The following is a 21291-nucleotide window of genomic DNA, read 5'->3' on the forward strand; positions in this document are numbered from 1 at the left end:
GAGGTCTGAGCTTCATTTGCACAAGAAACAAAGCTATGCATCTACAGCCCACCTGTCTCCTAGGCCTTGTAGGGGTGTTAGTTACCTAGTGGATCAGCAATAGGTCTAAGAAGCTAAACTCTTTACCAATATGGCCTAGTAGTATATGGGCACACAAGAACTTCATAGCAGAAGACAGCTGATATATTAAAAATTGAATAACACCAAATATTCCTTGATAAATGGCTTCCTCTAGAAAAATGCCTTGAATTTTCTAGGTATAACTTTAATATACAGCTGGATCTCTATAATATATTCTTGCGGCCTGCTAGACATTTGCTTATAGAAATCATTAGAATTTTCATTACTACTGTTCACTAAAGAAAACAGTTTATAGTTTTTTCCCCCACAAAATAGTTAACTAATTAAATACTTTATGGATCATTTGAAGTGGTTATTGTAGCTATCAAATCTATTAGTAAGTATTTTTTTCATAAACATACTCTTTGCAAAGTGTTAAATTGTTATTTGCTTTTGAAATTGAAGCTATAAAATCCATTATTCTAATTAATTATGTATAAGAATGACTTATAAAACTGCTGAAAGTACAGTTTTAGGACCTTGCTTCTCTCACTCCTCCTCTTCTACCTCCTTTTCAATTTTTTAAATTTTTATTGGTGACCCTGTGTTTTTGCATGACAGAGCATTTATTCACCCATTTATGACAGTATAAGAGTGATCATTGCTATTCCCTTTACCAAAAGGCTCTTAGAATATTGTTTGTGTATATTCTCATCAGTCCCCTGCTCAGTCACTGAAGTGCAGATTTAAAGAAGGGCTCTATACATCCCTTCATTGTTCTGGTTTATTATCTGCAGTGAATGTCCCTCTCTGCCTGACCTGCTGTTCTTAGCCAGCTCTCCTCCCAGCTCTTTCTATTGGTTTGGGATGAGGAAGAGAATGAGGTATGGGAGAAAATTGTTATAGGCATCTTAAGAGTTGGCACATTCATTCTATCTGTTTATCTGTAGCTCAGATTTAGTCTTTTGTTAATGTTATAATTCTATAATAAAAGAGCTGCCACCTACTGTTAATTATTGAGAGTTTTCACATTAATTTCCCTTAATCCCCCAAATATTTAAATTCCTATTATCTAAGTTGAAACAATCAGTGTTGTAATGTACTTTTCGGTTTTACTTAGTAATTTTAGAACATGTGAATCTATTAATATTTGCTCATTAGGAGTAAGCCAATAGTTTCCTAATGCTTTTCTCTGTTATACACTGGGAAGAGAAAAAATTTTTTCATGGATATAATACAGGTTCACTAGAGGCAGTTATTTCTCTCTCTGCAGGAGGCAGCATACTGTTTTATAATACCCTAACTAGAGTGGATTACAGAAGTACCTAGCATGTTCTCCTTCCTTCAACAGGACTAGTTTAAACACTTTGGAGCGTCCCATTATGCCACTGATGAAATACCTCATTTCATTTTTGAAGAGTTTAGACTGGGCTGCCTGCCAAGCAATAGTATATAATAGGAATGGTAACTGCCTTCAGGCATGCGCTTAAGCAAATGGAGGAATTTACTTTTCAGTGTCTTCCAAGGTCTACGAGGATGCACACTTATTTATCCCAAGAGTATGGATTTCACACGTGTTTGTTCAGAGGTGTGACTCTGGAGGAAAACACTTATTGGTAAGTATGATATTATATTATATTACATTTTAGAAAAAAATATGTTTAGAAATTAATTCTTTTCTTTTTTCTCTTCTTTATTTTTTTTAAGCAGTGAGGAGATCTCTTAGTCTCTGCTGGTTTCTTAACAGTGGACAGTCCCAGATGTTGAAGTCAGCCCAACAAGAGAAAAACCTAAATCCTGATAAGAGTTGAGGATTTTTCAAAATTAAATGCAAAATAGTTGGGGCAAATGTTGCTGCGAGAGTCAAGGTTAAGTCATATAGTAAGAAGACAAAGCCGGAAATTCTTCCTGTTTTACTTTGCATGCACTTTGCCTCTGTGCAAACCCAGGACATAATGACGTTAGGCGCCAGGAAGCAGCTCTTGGAACTTAAAACAACAACCCATGTGAACTGGAATGCACATCGTAGCTCTCACCACTTATTTGATTACAAAGCCCTTTCTGTTTCTAAATAAAAGCTATGCCTTTCAAACCTGTAAGTCTCTATATTGGCTGCTCAGATTTTTTTAAATGTGTTCTCCAGATCCCAAATTGTTTGTATGGAATGAATATTTATTCTGGAAACAGCAAAGCAAGGGTGATAGGAAGGTTGGTTTCAGAGACTGATTATATCCTCTGCCTTAACATGCCTTTTCTTTTTCTCTCAGCCAAAGACTCTTAAGATATGGGGCTTTATGGGAGTTAACCATATTGCATAAACATTTGCCATAGCAAAAGTCACTGTGAGATTTCCCTCACTGCACCATGAGGCTTAGCGTTGGTGTGAGCCATGTCTTAATGGTGAATGGACATGTGGGATCTGTGAGGAAGAAGTCAGTATGCAGAAGAGATTTGGTGGGTTGTAGGGTATTTGCTCAATGATCAGGCACAAACACTTAATTGCTCTGGTGGTCCTTCTGCTGGAGTATTAGGTATGTTATTTCCACCTGATGACTGGCATCTGTTTCACTGCACTAAATGAAGCAGGGACCATGGGCACAGTATATAAATAGTGGTGACAGTTGTTGGAGTGGAGCATAGCAAGAGCAGCTTTGTATGGACATAATTGAAAGAAGAGTGAGAATGTGTACCGGTATGTTTGGCCTTACCTTCTGTCTGATTCTGCCAGTCCCTAATCTTTAGGACCTACCTCAAAATTTCTTGACACTACCTTTTAGGAGCTGTTGAAAGTAAGTAGGAAGAGAGAGAAGACCCAGAGCAGAAAGTTCTATCCTGAATGCATGCTGTGTGGTCAGAGTCAGAGTTACAGTGGGCCAACACATAAGAGTCCTCACAGTCATAAAAAAAAAATTCTCTTTCTAGGAGAGGTAGACCACCCTCAGAGGGCTGTACTACATGTTGGGTGATAGCTTAAGCCTTTCCCAGGGCTGATGAACTGGGGGTGAATGTGTTAGGGAACATGATATTTGCATATTCATAAGTATGTCCTTTTTAAGAGTAGAATGTATTAACATTTCCTTTTGAAGTGGTTTAAAATAGGACTGTTGAGGAAGACTCATTTTAAAAATGGTATTAGAGTACAGGCTTACAAGAGGTCAGGGAGCCACCATGTGGAAATCTGGGCAAAGGAGGATTTGTGAGCAGATTCTGGAAGTCACCAAAACAACTTGGACTCTGAGTGAGAAGGAAAGCCATAGGGGGATCCGAGCAGAAAGGAGCATAGTCTGAGTTAATTCTTGAGAGAATCTCTCCGGTTCTTGAAGATAAGAGAGGGGCAATGATGAATCAGACTAGATAAAGATTATTTGAATCATTTAAGCTGGAGTTGATGGTGGTTTGGACTAGGGTAATAGTGGGAGAGGTGATAAGTTAGATTACACATCTGTTTTGTAGGTAGATCCTTTTGATGGGTCAAGTGAGGTAAAAAGGGGAGCTAAGGATGACCTTGAAGTTTGTAGACTAAGAAGCTTGTGAAAACAGTTGTCATTTACTAACAGAGAGGAAGAAGGTGACAGGAAGCATAGGTTTTAGGACAAGACCAGTGAAGATGTAGGCAAGGTGCTGTTCCTTCTATGAACTCAAGGGTAGTGTAGAGAAAGGTACTGGATGTACAGTAGTCATTATTTAAATGGTCATTTGCATAATAAGTTAGTAAATTGTACAAATAAAAGCTGTTTAAATGATTTAAATTTGTATGATGGTCATGTTGTAACTGACTTTTATTATATAAGGAAATAATGCAGAAAGGGTAGTTTTCCTAAGATCACAAAAACTTAACTTTATAAGTATCATGACGTTCTGATAACTTTGCTCTGCTAGTCACAAAACTGACATATAAGTGAAGTTATCACAATTTATATAATTGAGCAAAAAAAAAAAAAATTCTTCTCTGCCTTTACATTTTACAGACACCCCTAAAACCAACAGGCTTGTAGAGAAGTAGTTATCTCAATATTTGATAAGGCTTCCTTAGTTTATTTTTCAGCCTTTGATGTATTAAAAGTGTATATTTTAATATAGGCTTTAAATTTGAATATGCATGTTCAAATTTTTAAATGGCTATGAATATAATTTATTATTTAGAAACATTCTTATATTTAAGAAACGCCCTTAAATTGTTTACTTCATGGTAATTTATTCTCTGATCAGTTGTATCAAGGGAAAAGAAACTGCATTTACACTTTTTTTTTTGAGATAGGGTCTCACTGTGTAGCTCTTGCAGGCCTGAATCCCCTCTGTAGATCAGGATGGCCTGGAACTCACAGAGAGATCCTCTGCCTCCCAGTGATGGGATTAAAAGTATGTGCCACCACACCTGGCCATTTGTACATTCTTAAGTATTTCCCTTCTTACATGAGAATGTATAATGTTTGTTTATTTTAGATTTGTTCTATTTTTAATTATGTGTAGCCTTGTGTATCTGTCCAGAGGGATGTGCATATGAATGGGGTTATCTGCAGAGGCAAGAAGGATTCATTAGATCCTTGGAGCTAGAGTCACAGGCAGTTAAGAGCTGCCTGACCTGGGTGCTGGTTGAATTGAATTCAGATCCTCTGCCAAAGCAGTACAAGCTCTTAGTCATTGAGTTATCTCTTCAACCTTTATGATGTTTATTTTTGAAACAGAAATGCAGGAATGAGAAGACACACCATTGAGCTTTGACGTTATTGTGCTCAGTAGGATGACATCTGCATATTGCTATTAGCAGTGTAAAAGTTCAAATCCACCAAAACCACCTACTCTGGAAATCATCCCAAATTCCTCATATACTTACTGTCAGCACATACTAACTGAATGTAATTTTAAATCATGCTCTAACATCTGTTCTTCTTCATTTTAAATAATTTTGTCTAAAATATTTAAGATTTCAGTAATAAGTTCAAATAAAATTTTAAATAAGAAAAACAAACCACCTACTCTGTTCTTTAAAATTTTACATGTGGTTTATCATTTTCATCCAGTAAAGCAAAAGAATGTTATTTGTTGTATAAATTCTTAAAACATTTAAGATTTCTTAAGAAATTTGTCATTGAATAAATATTAGGGATGGTTTAATATGGTCCTCTTAAGTAATAAGAGGTGCATCCTTAAAGGTTGTATTTAGTGATTTGTGGAGTATGACTGTTCACTTTCTGTAACCTTGGCTCTTTTAAGCATTACCCTTCTGACCTCTCATCTCAATAAATAGCTAATTCTTTCTGATCACACAGGAAGTCCTGCATGTTGCAAGCGTGGAAATGCAGCTAACAGCTGCAGTGTCATTTCTGACCATTCTGCAGGAAGAATCAATGTCAGTCCACACCTATGCACACTCCTTCCTGCAAGTCATTCTCCTGCACCTGGAGCACAGGGACACAGGTCAGGGCCGAGCATACTTAATTACATTCCTGTTTATGGTATCTAGCAAATGGCTGTGGTTCATTTGCCATCTGTGGACCTAATGAAAATAGCTGAGATCTCTCTAAGAAATACCCCTGGGAGCGAGAACACACTAGTTTCTCGGGGTTATTATTTCCTTAGATGTTTTTCTTTACATTTATGTTCATGGGGTTATCCTATAGTGAAAACAGAATACCTTGAGTTAGAATTATCCCCTTTAAATTATTTTTCAGTGTTTAAAATTTTCTAAAGTTAGTCAAGACAAAAGCTGTGGAAAATGTCTTAGAATAGTAATAATACTAATTCTTCTTATTTTGTAATAAAATGTGATTGCGACTGGTAGTGGATAAGTTGAGAGTGCACTTGCACCTGAGATGTTTAATCCGGCGTGTTGTGTCTTTGCCCATTAGGTGTCAGCAATGCATGGCTGGAAACACTTCTCTCTGCAATAGAATTATTACCAAAAGAAACTCTGAGGCATGAGGTAATACTGTGTTTTTTCTTCTCTCTCTCTTTCTTTTTTAAGGAATAAGATTGTTTTCCATTGTGAAAGCAACATAACTCAGAAAATGTAAGGAAGAAAAATAATTTATACTTCTGTAGTTGGCTGCTTTTAAGTTTTTGATATATGTCCTTCAGATTTCCCCCTCTGTGTGGTTTGCTGCTTGTCATGTCAGTAATCATATTGAATCTGAGAGTGGTCACTTTCCACTGAACGTTATTTCCTGTGTGTAGTTGCAAATTATTTTACTTGTTACATGCTAGAAGCCATTTTCAGCCTTAAATTTTACTATCAAAGCATCTCTGTAGAGCTTTTCTGATAGTTTTTTAACTGTGGCATCCACAAAGGTGGTATCACCTGGTGAAATGTAGTTACCTTGAGTTTTTATTAAAAATAGTGTTCCACTGAGCATGTGACTTAGTTGGTAGACTGCTTGCCTAGTGTGCACAGAAGCCTGGCTTTGATCCCCAGGTTCATATACCTGCAGTCCTGGCACTCAGAAGGCAAAGGTAGGAAGATTAGGAGTTCAAGGTCCTCCTTGGCTATATTGTGAATTTGAGGTCAGCCTGGGTTACATGAGACCCTGCCTCAAAATCAACAACAAAAATGGTGTTCCTGCTTAATTTGATAGGCTAAAGGCATGACTACATTTTAATTGGAAATTTTAAATTATACTGTTGACTGTTTTGTCATATATTGTATCAAATTAGTTGTACTTTTTTTTGAGACAGGGTTTCTGTGTGTCCCAGTCCTGGCTGTTCTAGAACTCACTCTGTAGCCCAGGCTGGCGCTGAATTCACTGAGATCCACTTGCCTCTGTGTGGGGTGTTTACCCACCAGCCCCACAGCTCCCCAGAGTTCTCTTGAGTGCGAGCAGCAGGAAATATTAGATAGAAGGATTAATTGCGGAGATAAACAGATAGAAAATACAGGATAGCCTCGAGAGGGCCTGGAACCTATTCCAACAGGCCCCGACTGTCTCTGCCCCAGGGTTTTTATAGAGACGCCAAGAGGTGGAACAAAAGACCTCCTCCCCCAGCACAGCCAAGTGCAGACCATCTCAGACAACTGCACTCGAGCCCGTGGTCCTAATCATCCTCTATGTGGGCCTGCTGGGTAAGCCACGAGGAACCCGAAACTGGGCTCCCATACCTCTGCATCCCGAGTGCTGGGATTAAAGGCTTGCGCCACTACCTCCCAGTATCTTTTATTTATTATTTTTTTTTACTTGTACTTATTCTTTAGAAATTATCTGATCATGGGGCTGGAGAAATGGCTCAGAGGTTAAGAGCTCCTACTGTTCTTCCAGAGGTCCTGAGTTCAATTCCCAGTAACCACATGGGGGCTCACAACCATCTGTGATGAGATCTGGTGCCCTCTTCTGGCCTGCGGACATACATGCAGGGAGAACACTGCATAATAAATAAATAAATCTTTTTAAAAAAAGAAATTATCTGATCTTATTCTTTAAGCACTATTTACATATTCCATCTCTCTACCATCTTTTGTTACATTTGTACATATTTGTATAAGATTATTCGCAGTTGGTTATTTGCCTTTTAATTTCCAGTGTGGTTCATTCAGTCCCTCTTGAAAGATTTTATTATAAATTAAGATGACAGGCTAGAAAAAATGGGCAGCAAATCTGTCTTCTAGACATCTTGAACATTATCCCTGTATATATTTCTTTGCACACATACCATGGCAAAAAGTTATTCATTGAAATACCCTCCACTGATTTTATTGTGTCTTTGTCCTTATTATAGTTTGTCATTCTGTCACAACACCAGAATGCTCTTTAAAATGGCAAGTTTTATCCAGTTATAAGAATGTGTACCTGATGACAAGTAGCTGGCCATCACACATATTGCACTGAGCACAATGTAGAGATGTGCTCTTTGTGTTTTTGAAGAGCAGTGTGAATGTGAATGAGGCAATTGCTACTCAAGAGTGCTCAGCATTTCTTGCATGTGATCTTTGATAGAATCCTTGGGATGAGAAATAGCAAGGTTAAAAATTAAAGAGTTGGTGCTAGAATAACAGACCACTATTCATAATTCTTTGCAGTGTGCCATGCTAACGAATGTTTGAGTGCCTAGTAGATGCATAATATAGCACCAGACTTTGGTTATTATGTTCAAGTAACAGAATTCCTAAATAGATTTTTCTCTATTTTTAGGATAAATATAAAACTCCCTCTGAAAAAAAGTTCAGAGTATCTGGTAACTAATTTGCTTTTCTCTGTTAAAAATGTGTTTTCAAAATTATCTTTTTTTTTTTTTTTTTGGTTTTTCGAGACAGGGTTTCTCTGTGTAGCTTTGCGCCTTTTCCTGGAACTCACTTGGTAGCCCAGGCTGGCCTCGAACTCACAGAGATCCGCCTGGCTCTGCCTCCCGAGTGCTGGGATTAAAGGCGTGCGCCACCACCGCCCGGCTCAAAATTATCTTGATATGCACGCAGATCACTGCAGTGTTTGCCATGAGCTTTACTCCAGCGCTTTCTCCTAATTGGTTTTAGTTGCGTAGTTTGACATCTTTTCCTTAGCCAAGAAGACAAAGAAAGTGCTCTGAGTTAAGAATGACCATGTATCTCAATTGTAATGTATGTTATTTAAAAGAGTTTAAAACATGAAAACATGCCGGGCGGTGGTGGCGCACGCCTTTAATCCCAGCACTCGGGAGGCAGAGGCAGGCGGATCTCTGTGAGTTCGAGGCCAGCCTGGGCTACCAAGTGAGCTCCAGGAAAGGCGCAAAGCTACACAGAGAAACCCTGTCTCGAAAAACCAAAAAAAAAAAAAAAAAAAAAAAAACATGAAAACATTCTTTGAAGAAGTTGATGTTAGTGACAAGAATGTATAATACTTCCTACATTTATTCTCTAAATTGTTTCCTTTTAGATTCTCAATCCACTTGTTTCCAAGGCACAACTTTCTCAAACTGTCCAGTCGCGTTTAGTTAGCTGTAAAATTTTAGGAAAACTAACCAATAAATTTGATGCCCATAGGTAAGTATGTATGTATAATTTTTGTCTCTTTTATCAAATTAAAATGATTTAAAATATGTAATGGCTGTATCAACAATGATTACTTTTGTGTTATTCTACATTACTCACAAACTTAACCATTTTAGCTGTATAGACTTCTTTGACAGAAATCTACTTACTGGAAGCATTTCTTCTCAGTTTCATGGATTTTCAAGATCAAGTCTTCCCAATCTCATACAATGTTTTCTTGTGAAGATAAAATAGCATTATCTTGGGACTTCCAAAATTGGTAAACATGACATAAAGATAGGATCTCTTACATCACCATTATGAATTCCTTATTTTGAATAATTTCATAACAGAACATGTCTACAGTGTACATGCTGCTCTCTACCTAGATAACAAATGACACATATTCACACTTGGTGTGTTATAACATGAGAGTAAACATCAAAGCAGAAGTATATTTTGACTGACAGTTGCCAGAGTCAGACATTTCATTACTAAAGCCTTTTGAATTAGCTATTGGCATTTAACTGCTGGGACAGATACTGTTATAAGTTACAAGTAACTGATAGTAACATTCCAATTTAATAACACATGTAAAAATGCATTATAAACTGGTAAACCTAATGTTAAAGTATATGGTTAATAAGGCAAGTTATGATTTTAAAGAATATTTTAATATTATTCTTTAACAATGTCACACACACACACACACACACACACACACACACACACACACACAGCATATCTAACCCAAATGCCCCTTTACTCCCATTAAGCTCCTCCAGATACTTCCCTTCCCACTTTCATGTCCTCTTTCTCTTCTTTTTAAAAAATGATTTACCAATCAGTGCTGCCTGCATGCATATGGATGTAGGGCAACCTACCCCCAACCCTGGAGAAAAGCAACCCCCACATAGCTATTAGTTGCCAGTAGCTCCTCAGCTAGGAGTAGAACTTCATGTGTCCTTTTCCCGTCCATGCTGGACTGTCAACTATATTCCTGATTTGTCCTTATGCCAGCAACCACAGCTGCTGTAAATTAACGTGGACAACAGCCATGCCATATCCAGAAGACAGAATTTCACAGCATGTCTCTCCATCTGTGTTTCTCACATTCTTTCTGAGCTCTCTTTCTCAGTGGTCCCTGATTCTTGTAGGGCTGGCCAATTTAGGGTTGAATACTCAGTGGGCACTTACTCTCAGCACTTGGACTAGATGTGAATCTTTGTGCTGACTTCTCCTACCACCAAAAGAAGCATTATTTTTAGTTGAGAGCCACACTAATGTATGAGAATACATAAATACTTATAGGCATTTTGACAACTGTTCATTTAGCAGAACAACTGTGGTGAGTTTCTACCTAAGGCCTATACCCTCCCTAGCTGTGGGCTTTTGACCAGACTTACAGCAATAGACATGGATTCCATCCCATGGAACAGAACTAAAACCCAATCAGAAAGTAGTTCCTTACTACCATAACAGTCATGCCACTTTTGTACCAGTAGTCACATCTTGCCTCACAGTATTGTGGCATGCAAGATCAACCACTGGATAATTCTATTGATAACTTTTCTCTACTGGTCACCTACATTGTACCTTCTGGAACCATGAAAGCTAGCCAGCAGGGTAGAAGTTTTCATGTCAGTTATGGCTTGTTCTCTCTATGTCCTTCAACTAAAGTATGTTGTGTCTTAAGTAATAGGGTCTTACTATATAATTACATGGGAAGCCAAGAATTTCACTAGTAGAGAGATATCCCACATCTGGCACCAATATTTTAATTTAATAACCCATGTCTTCTTTGGAAAGAAATATTGTATACCCATGCAGGGTTCTGCCATTCAAACTCCTTTATAAAAAAATTGTACCTTAAAAATTACCTGACAAAGCAGTAGTTTTCCTTAAAGCTTTTCCATATACCTTAGTTTTGGTTAACCCACTGTCTCAGTCAATGTTCTGTTGCTGTGAAGAGATGCCATGACTACGGTAACTCTTACAAAAGTAAGCATTTAATTGGGGTTCACTTCTAGTTTCAGAGGTTTAATATATTATTATTATGGTGGGGAGCATGGATGCAAGCAGGAAGACATGGTGCTAGGGAGGTAGCTCAGAGTTCTTCACCCAGGTTTGCAGGCAGCAGGAAGAGAGAGAGAGACAATGGTCCTGTCTTGAGATTTTGAAACCACAAAGCACATTGCCAGTGCCACACTTCCTCTAAAAGGCCACACCTCTTTTTTTTTTTTTTTTTTTTTTTTTTTTTTTTTTTTTTTTTTTTTTTTTTTGGTTTTTCGAGACAGGGTTTCTCTGTGTAGCTTTGCGCCTTTTCCTGGAACTCACTTGGTAGCCCAGGCTGGCCTCGAACTCACAGAGATCCGCCTGGCTCTGCCTCCCGAGTGCTGGGATTAAAGGCGTGCGCCACCACCGCCCGGCCATTCCCTGATGACTAAGCATTCAAATATATGAGCCTGTGGGGGTCATTTTTACTCAGACTACCACACTCACTCTCCACTTCATTTCTCCCTCCATTCTCCTGCTTTAATCCCTGCTCAAACCTTTAATTCCCAATATTTCCCCTGTACTATTTTCATATCGTAAGTACTCTCCTATCCCCTCCCTCAAAGCCTCTTCCTCCCACCATCTCACGTGCCCTTTCTGGCTTCCTGATTTCTACAGACACTCCATATTAAACATACAAATCTAAAAATTCAAAAATGTTATCTCTCATATGTGGTAATTTGAAATTTTGAGAATTATTTGAAAATATTAGTAAAAAAATGTTCATTCATTTACATGTGTGTGTGTGTGTTTTTTAATCTGTCTTCCTCAGCATTAAAAGAGAAATACTTCCCCTGGTAAAATCACTCTGTCAAGATGTGGAATATGAAGTTCGATCTTGTATGTGTCGGCAGTTAGAAAATATAGCTCAGGGCATTGGGTAAGTATATTTCCAAGTCCTTATGCCACACAGTCTTATTTCCAGATTGTGAGACAGGCATATCCTGCTCATGTATTCCATGAAAGTGTGCTATTCATTTCTTTATGTGCTTTCTCCAAATGATCATAGCAGGCCTCTCCTAATATGTCTACAGCAAGAGAGATAAGAGGGGATGTGTTTAGAATGGCAGTAGATATTCAATTAACATCAGTTTCTTTCTTTCTCACCCTGGTTATTCAGTTATAGTTCTAAGCAACCAGGTCCAACTAGGGACCATGTCCCAACAGAAACCTTATCTGGACTATAGTTGAAAATTTCTTTTGGATGACCTTAACCTGGCTATATTTTTAAGTGTTTTAGGTGGGTTTACTGTCATTGAAGTGTGTCCCTATGCAATTCCAAGCTCTGTGTGCTCCTGGATTTGTGGTTCTTCTTGCCCTTTGGGGACATACTGTTCAGGAAGTAGAGACCTAGGATAGGCAGTCCACCCTCTGCTTAAAATTAGCTCCCAGGTCAGGGTACAAGTATAGTATTAAAGGAAATATCTAAAAAACCAACTTGGGAAGTGATTTTTGTTTTAAGGATTCTAAAGTTAGTTGAGAAACATTGGTGTTTTATTTTTAGTAGATACTGCATTGATTTCATCTGTTATTGTTTTTCACAGATAAGGACAGTGAGCTTATGGTAATGGTGGCTTTGGAAAGCTTTAGGATATCACTGACAGAATCAGGACATAGTTATATACTTTGTGTTATGTCTGCTAATCAGTTCTTTTGTTTTGATCTCAAAACTATTTTCTGATAAGTCTTTTGAGGCTACATTATTGTTGGATCACTATGGACTATAATTAACCCAGTCTCATCTAAACCTATGCTTATGAATCAGAATCAGAATTTGATTTTTTTTTTTTACCACCTGACTTTTTTTTCTTGTTTAAAAAATGGGAAGGCCAAGTTTCTTAGTTATGGTTCTGTTGCTGTGAAGTGATACCATGAGCAACTTATAAAAGGAGGCATTTGGCTGGAGGCTTTCACAGTTTCAGAGGGTTAGTTAATAGTCATCATGGTGGGAAGCAGACAAGCATGGCACTGGAGCAGTAGCTGAGAGCTTTACATCCTGATCCACAGGCAGCAGGCAGAGGGAGAAAGAGAGGAAGGGCGAGAGAGACAGAGACAGAGAGAGACTGGGTCTGATGTGGCCTTCTCTAACAAGGCCACATCTCCTAGTCCTTCCCAAGCAGTTCCAACTGGTGACCAAGCATTCAAACAGAACCAAACCACCACACCAAGTACGTTCAAATTTTGGGATTTTTTAAAAAGGATTAATTTATGAAAATAAAATTACAGAGAATATACCAACTTCAGTAGATTAGAATCTTTTAATGAACCAATTTTATTGACCACATATGCATATTTATTTGCTGCTGAGTTCTTTTGTCTTATTACAAATGTAATTACAGGACTTTTCATGGTCCTGATAACTGAAAGGTAAAGGTACCTTATATCTAGTTGTGTCAGTCAGCTTTCCATTGTTTTAACAGATGCTGGAACAGCTTATGGGGAGAAAAGGTGTATTTGAGTCATCATTTAGAGGTTTTTCCTCTTGCTTTTGGGTCTCTAGGGAGACAGCACATCATGGTGTGTAACACAAATCTTAAAAGAGGTCTTATTAATTAAAAACAAACCCAGAGTCAGGTATTGGGGTGAATGCGAACGATCAGAGAAACAGAACAAACCACAGCTAACCTTACCTCGATAACTTCTCAGCTGATCCTGTTTCCTCAAACTGGAAGCCTCTTGAGTCCTCATCTGAATGAACCTCAGCTGAACTGCTGTTGAAAGCCTAAAAACTTAAAAGCCTAGTTCCTGGTTTTCATGCCATATATACCTTTCTGCTTCCTGCCATCACTTCCTGGGATTAAAGGTTTGTGCCACCATGCCTGGCTCAGTTTCCAGTGTGGCCTTGAAATCACAGAGATCTCCATAGATCTCTGCCTCTGGAATGCTAGGATTAAAGGCATGTGCTACCACTGCCTAACCTTTATGATTAATATAGTGGCTGTTCTGTTCTCTGACTCCCAGATAAGTTTATTGGGGTGCACAATATATCAACCACAATGGTGGAAAGTGGTGGAGCACAGCCATTACTTCTTGACCAGTAAACAAAAATAAGGAAGAAGAAGGGGCATTCTGTTTCCAGGGCATGTCTCCAGTGTCTGAAAAACTCCCAGTATTCCCTATGTCTTAAAGTTCCCATTGCCTTCTTATAAGAATAATAATAAAAAAACCAACAAAACAAAACTGGTTTTGGCTCTAATGAAAAGAGAAAATTAATTCTCTCCTTAACATTTAAAGTTATTTAAATTCTCACTAATACAATGTGGCTGAAGATTTAATGAGGTGACATTCTTGAGATGAAAAAGCTGTGAGAGTGAAAGTTTAAATAAAGTTAAAATTAACTTTATTAAAAATTAAAATAGAATTGAAAATTCAAATACATAGTGAATAGTTGTACACCATCACTCTCCGAGTTCAGAAGAGAGAGATGAATGTATGAATTGCTTAGAGGTATACTGTTAGATGTGTGGTCGGGGAGGAACTATCTACCACATGGTCCACTGAGGTTCAAGATGATGCCCCATCATACAACAAATGCAGTAATTATAGACAGCATAGAAGAAAATTTCATTCCAGACTCGTGTGAGGAAACTGAAGGAACTATCTTCTGTTTGTTTGTTTGATTGATTGATTCATCTATCTATCTATCTATCTATCTATCTATCTATCTATCTATCTATCTATCTATCTATCTATCTATCTATCTATCTATTCTGACAGGGTCTCACTATGTAGCCTTTGCTGGCCTGGAATTCACTATGCAAACCAGGCTGGCCCCAAACTCAGAGATTCACCTGTCTTTGCCTCCCCAGTGTTGGGATTAAAGGTGTATGCTACCCCTCCCAGCTTTTAATCTGTTTTTTTTTTTTTGAGATTTATTCATTTGTTTATTAATTTATTTGTTTTTTTTGTTTTTTGTTTTTAGTTGGTCTCACTGCTGGCATGGAACTTAGTTTATAGACTATGCTGGCCTTGAACTCACAGAGATCCACCTGCCTCTGCTATTTTTTTAAAAAACTTTGTCAATATAATATACTGGATATGATTTATGCTGTCTTCCATATTGCATCTAGGAAAGCTGGCTATCTGTTAAGACTTTCTTTACCCAGTCTGGACCCCGGCATCAGTAGGAGTGAAGTGCTGTGTGCTGCTCATCACTATGTTCTAAACGTTAGTTCGTCTCTAAAAGCATCTTTCAGACCTTATTCTTTTTGTGGACTATCCAGTGCTGTCTGTCATTCTTCTGTGGGAAAACTAATTATTGTTATGTTGTACTTCAGATGATTAGAAAAATAACATATGTCCCCAATTTTAGATCAAATGATTTTGCTTGAATTTTGACAAATACTTCTAATAAATTTTTTTATTTAGCTGGATCATTTCCTGAAGTTTCTTTAAAATAGAAAATGATATAATTTATAAAGCTTAATATAATGTCCTAGTCATTAAAATTTCTATAGCTAACAGTAGTTTACAGGAGAAATTAGAATTGGTTTAATCATATTACTAGTATTTCTTTATTTAAATATTTTTAATTCTTTGAGAGTTTCACGCAATGTATTTTAATTATATTTCCTCACCACCCCCCACCACTTCTCCCATATCTACCCTGTACTTCTTACACCCATGGCTGCTTTCCTAACCAGATGGCATGCTCGGGGACTAGAGTGGGGCGCTGGGACCAGCTGGGCTAATCACTTGCTTTCACTGGACTCTGCTGCAGGTTTGCTGATCTGACTTACTCTCCTCTACTGCTTATTGTGCAGGACAGAACTGACAAAGAGTGTGGTGCTCCCCGAGTTAATAGAACTCTCTGGGGACGAGAGTGGCAGTGTGCGGCTTGCTGCTTTTGAAACCTTGGTTAACATGCTTGACATGTTTGATACAGGTAAATCTGCATGTGCACACATCTTTATTTCTGAAAGACTGTTTCCCAGTTTTATATTACTAATAAGGAGCAAAGAATGATTCGGCATTTTTTGTTCAGAATTTTATGATTCTTCCCTTTTGATGTCTTCCATGCTTCTACTCTTACCCTCCTGGAATCTTGTGCTGCTGTATATTTCTATCTTCAAAACTTAACTGACATGTAGAAGTTGAATTTGTCTTGAGAAGTAGCCCTTAACTTCCTCAACTAACTGATGTTAAGTCCTGATTGTAACATGTCTAAATGATTATAACATGATTATAACACGCCTAAATGAATTCTTTTTTAATAATATTTTAATGCCAGAAATCTGGTCACGGGAGGAGAAATTTGGAGTAGATAATGCAGTGGGAATGTGTAAGAAGGCATTTCTTGTTCCTCTGCAAACCAAGCCACAGAACAGCTAGCTAGCTGCCCTACCAAGTGTGTGCCCAGGCCTAGATTGGTGTCTAGTCCTGCACGAGTAGTTCATTTGTGTATGTTAGCCACCAGGACAAGGTAACACTTGGAGGGCTAAATGTCAGGACTGAGGGGTGAAAGTCAGTTGTGTAATTAGGACTGGATTCACTGGGACTATCAACATTTTGTCTGAACTGAGAGGACCTCTGAAGATTATTGCAGTATAGACAACGTTATTTCAGAATGATCATTGAGGTAATATGATAAATCACAGGAGCAAAACTGCACATAATTAAATGAATCTTCTTACCTCTAATATTGGGGGCACCAGCAGGATCCAGACTGGAAATGTTGCCCTTGGTCTTTTCCCCTTCACTGCATGGGGTTCCGTTGTCGCAGACCTTCCTTTATTTCCTCCTGCTCTTCTCCTGGTGCTCCGACTCCAGCACCTCTCTGGCCTTTCATGTCCACTTTCCTCTCCTGATTTGCCTCTAGTTTTCTTTTTTCCCTTCTCTATTTTTGTCCTATATGACTTCTAGGCTTCTTGTAGTGTCCGGTTCAAATATATTTTCCTCTCATCTTTTCAAATTCCTTACATGAGAGCTTAGAAGGTTATTTGGAAGCTCACTCAATCCTGTGTGTTGTGCTAAAGTTTATTGGAACTTAACTATGTTCACTTGTGTATATATTGTGTGTAGCTATTTTGGTGCTATGGGGACAGAGCTGGATGGTTAGAACAAATAACCTGCAAAATCTAGATCATCTATGAAACCTGCTTTCAGACCCCTGCCTATGCCACTCTTTAAAATGGTGACCTCATTGACTCATCATTTTGTGTGTTTAGTTTCTTTGCTGGTTTGTTCTTTAAGTTCTAAGACCATTTATTATTCTTCATCTAACAAAGCTTCTCCCTCTTCATATAATGCTTGCTTTGTTAAGCAGTCAATATTGTATGAATTTCATTTGATAACAACTGAAGATAAGGCCCTGAATTGGGATGTAATAGCAGTTGTAATAGCAGTAACAGTCCTGCCCCTGTTACAGCTTCTTACTCATAAGTACTGATGCACGTCTGATAGCTTAATCAAACTGTGGGGGTTTTCAAGAGTGCCTGGAAGGGAGACTTAAATATTGCTAATCTGTCAGCAGCATATGACCTAAGTAGATATACTTAAAGAATGGGTCAACTTCTAAGAGCCATCTAATTTTATGCTAAGTAAGAACATAAAATTAAGTAGACAGGTTACATTTCAAGTTGACTTTGATTTAAAAAAAAAATAGTTAAGTGTGTCATGGGATGAATGAAAGAGAGAATTAGAAGTTTCCTGGGCCTGCCATCTTTCTACTTAAATTGAAAATGTTAGAACTCTTCTGGTGGTTCAGACTCAAGATCTCAGTCACCTTATTGTTTTAATTGTGATGACCCTATCTTCATTCCTCAGTGGCTCCTTAGAAGTCCAAACTTAAAGTTTCTGGTGATCTCACCCCTTGTCGCCAGTCCTTCCTGTCACTGTTATCAAATATTTCTATCGTTGTTAGTCCAACATAGACGTGTTTCTTCTGGAGGGTATATGTGTGTTAGTTTCCACATGGTAACGTGAGCAACTAGCTCTAAACTATATGTTGTTTTGTTTTGTCTTTCAGATGACAGAAGTCAAACTATACTTCCCTTAGTGAAATCATTCTGTGAAAAATCTTTCAAAGCAGATGAATCAATTCTTATTTCTTTATCTTTTCATTTAGGAAAGCTATGCCATGGACTCTATGGTATGTTACACAGGGCTTGCAAGACTAGTTGTTTTTCTCTCCTGCTCCTACTCACTTCAGTCAGCTCTTTACGCGGAGCACTTGTTCTCAAGTGTGTGAAGTTTTATGGTAATGTAATTTAGAACACATCTAGAAATGACATTTTCATGGACGGAACCTTGTTTGAAAGAGTCAAATAAGCATAGCCCTTGGAATTACTGGGCATTTTGTATCTTTAAGTTGGAGTGTGCTAATAGGAGGTCAGGTATGTTAACTGCTGGTGTGTAGTGAGAATAACATTAAAGCCATTTTTCAAATAATAAATATAGCATGTGACTAGTTCAGCTTAGAATGTAGACCAATACCCAAGAGTTGAGGTATTTGAGCATATTCTTAGCTTACTGTAACCATGTAAGAATTAAGCTCTTATCTAGCATAGTAATATACTTTATGTGGATTGCAGACATCTGGTAATTAAAAAGTATTTTATAATATTCAGCAGATTCTTAGTGCTAAGAGAACTGGAACTGTTCTGTTAATTAATAGTATTTCTAGTCACTTTGACATCATCCAGGCTAGGTGCTTAGGTTCCTTCTCTGTAGTTACATGTGCATTTTTCCTGCAGATTTTAAAACATTTACCATAAATAAACAACAGTATTATAAGTACAGTCCTGATGATGATGATATCTTAGTTCTCCACAAGCTGTGTGACTAATGTAGACATGATTCTTGTTTTCTGTAGTTTGCATTTTTAAAATTAAAATATTATTAAAGTAAGCACAAGGTGAAACAATATGACCTGTTAGCTTTCTTTAGAGTAGTTCTTTTCTCATTGCTATAATTATGAACCATCTGTAACCATTATCCTAAAGATTTTGTTCTACATATGTTTTTATTGCACTTTAAATTTCTTTTTCTAAATTCTTGTTTACAATTGAAATGTTGGACACAGGTTTTACCTTTGTTTTAGGAATTTTCACTCCAGATCAACACTTGAGATTTTTGGAATTTTATAAGAAACTTTGTACGTTGGGTTTGCAACAAGAAAATGGCCACAATGAAAACCAGATTCCATCCCAAATCGCAGAGCAGGAGAAGAAATATACTTCAGTACGAAAGAACTGTGCTTACAACTTTCCGGTAATAAAATACTTGTTTGTATTTACTGGGTGTGCTGATTATGACTTTAAAATATATGAGTAGAATGCATTAAAATATTTACATCTCTGACACCTGCTGTTTAACTGTATAGGAAGTATTTAGCAAATATTGGTGGAATTTATATTTCTGCATGTAAATCAGAATTATGTGCATGCTTTTGGGTTTTACAAACATAATTTTTTATTAAATATGCTTAATAGGATATAATTTCAGTTTTAGTGAGATGATTATATTAGGTATTGATGCATGTTTTTCTCTCCTTCCCATTCATCTCCTTCCACCTCCACTAGGCCATGATTGTTTTTGTTGATCCTAAAAACTTCCACATGGAACTCTATTCTACATTCTTCTGCCTTTGTCATGACCCTGAAGTACCAGTCAGATACACTATTGCTATTTGCTTTTATGAAGTAAGTCTGAGAATACATGTTGATTCTGTCTGTGTATAGTAGATGCTGTTTTAATATTCTGTATGCTATATTTACAGACGTGTTATGAGATAGAGATTCCATAGCTCTTTCATGTTATAGTTTTAAGTCTTATTTTTGAATTCTCATAATTCTCTTCTCTTTTTAGTGTGTTTACAGAATCCATTTACATAAATACATTATATTCATTTACTCATTAACCTATTTTTCAGCATATCTAAACTGAATACTTACTTTAAGGCAGACATTATCATATTTGTACTTTGCCCTTATGTTTAAGTAGTTTTAGGGTAAATGGAAAATTGAGTAACAAATTATTTACATTTATTGCTTTTACTGTAAGTGAATTTTTATGAGCATAGCTTTTAGCTTCAGCTGTATAACTTTCCATAAATTATGTAAAAAGTAAAACAAAGTTTTATGGTGAACATAATTAACTTTCATCTTTGAAGTTGAAATCAGGGGCCTGTTTCTCAGAGGATGGCAGTAAAAACACATGTATGCAACAGTTGCCAGGCGTATGTCCATCACTTGTCTCATTGCTGTGACAAAATACAGGACAAGAGCAGTTGAAGAAAGGGTTGACTTTAGCTCGTAGGTCTGGGGCACAGTCCATCGTGGTGGGGAAGGTCTGGTGGCAGGAGCAGAAGGCACCCAGGCTGCCACTTGGAGTCCACAGTCAGGGAGCAGAGCAAAGAATGCTGCTCCCAACTCCTCTTTTTTATTTAGTCCAGGATGGCAGGCCATGGATGGTGCTGCCCGTAATTAGAGTGTGTCCTCATTCACTTCTCTGCTGCTCTACTAAGTATCAGGACCGAAAGCAACTTGTGGGAGGAGGGTTTACGTGGTTACGCTTCCATATCATAGCCCATCCCTGAGGGCAGTTGAGGCAAGAACTCAAGTAGAAGCTCAAAGCGGGGACTGTGGTGGAATGCTGCTTTCCAGGCTTGCTCTGTGACTCTCAGCTAGCTTTCTCACACAGTTTGGCCTGGGCCTTCCCATATCCACTGTCAGCCAAGACAGTGCTCCACACACATACCCCAGGCTAGTCTAATCCAGGCAATTCCTCAGCTAAGCTCCTCTTCCCAGGTGACGTCCCAGGTTGACAGCTGAAGCTAATAATAACTAAGACAGTGTGGATCTTCCCACCTAAGATAATCTAATCTAAAAATTCTCTCACAGATGGGTGCTGAAGTTTGTCTGCTAGAGGAAGTCTAGATCCTGTCACACTGACAATCAGTATTAACCATCACAATATATAAGCTATAACTTGTCAATTCAAAATAATCATATGACAGCCTCTTTATAATAGATATAAAAATCTTTTCTTTCCTTGTAAATGCTATAGTAAATTCTTATTGCCAGTAAGAATATTTCATCATCTTGCTTGCATTGTACCCCATGTCAAAACACTACTAGATTAGCTGAGAGAATGAAGGATATTCATAGCATCATTATAAATGTTATTTAAGCTTTTTCAGGCTGTTGAGTCATATTCCCTACTTCTTCTTCTTCTTCTTTTTTTTTTTTTTGGTTTTTTGAGACAGGGTTTCTCTGTGTAGCTTTGCGCCTTTCCTGGAACTC

At 37.7% G+C, this 21291-nt stretch overlaps 1 protein-coding gene across 7 annotated transcripts in view; it reads left to right on the forward strand.

Moving 5' to 3' along the window:
* Ppp4r4 (protein phosphatase 4 regulatory subunit 4) overlaps positions 1–21291 on the forward strand; it is a 94973-nt gene that overhangs the window by 42577 nt on the left and 31105 nt on the right. For 3 of the 7 annotated variants that reach the window (XR_006063591.2, XM_006990915.4, XM_042261105.2), the window contains 8 exons: positions 5331–5478; positions 5910–5983; positions 8898–9004; positions 11820–11927; positions 15811–15932; positions 18015–18137; positions 19089–19258; positions 19570–19689. Coding sequence is in view for 6 of the 7 variants with exons in the window: in XM_006990915.4 (XP_006990977.1) it covers positions 5331–5478; positions 5910–5983; positions 8898–9004; positions 11820–11927; positions 15811–15932; positions 18015–18137; positions 19089–19258; positions 19570–19689 (972 nt within the window). In the remaining variant the exon portion in view is untranslated. Of the gene's footprint in view, positions 1–1575; positions 1677–1767; positions 2160–5330; positions 5479–5909; positions 5984–8897; positions 9005–11819; positions 11928–15810; positions 15933–18014; positions 18138–19088; positions 19259–19569; positions 19690–21291 lie in introns of those variants that run through there. The other 4 variants (XM_042261104.2, XM_042261106.2, XM_016009182.3 and 1 more) reach the window with 4 other exon arrangements.

This window comes from Peromyscus maniculatus, chromosome 14 (genome assembly GCF_049852395.1).
Source record: "Peromyscus maniculatus bairdii isolate BWxNUB_F1_BW_parent chromosome 14, HU_Pman_BW_mat_3.1, whole genome shotgun sequence".
Taxonomy (NCBI): Eukaryota; Metazoa; Chordata; class Mammalia; order Rodentia; family Cricetidae; genus Peromyscus; species Peromyscus maniculatus.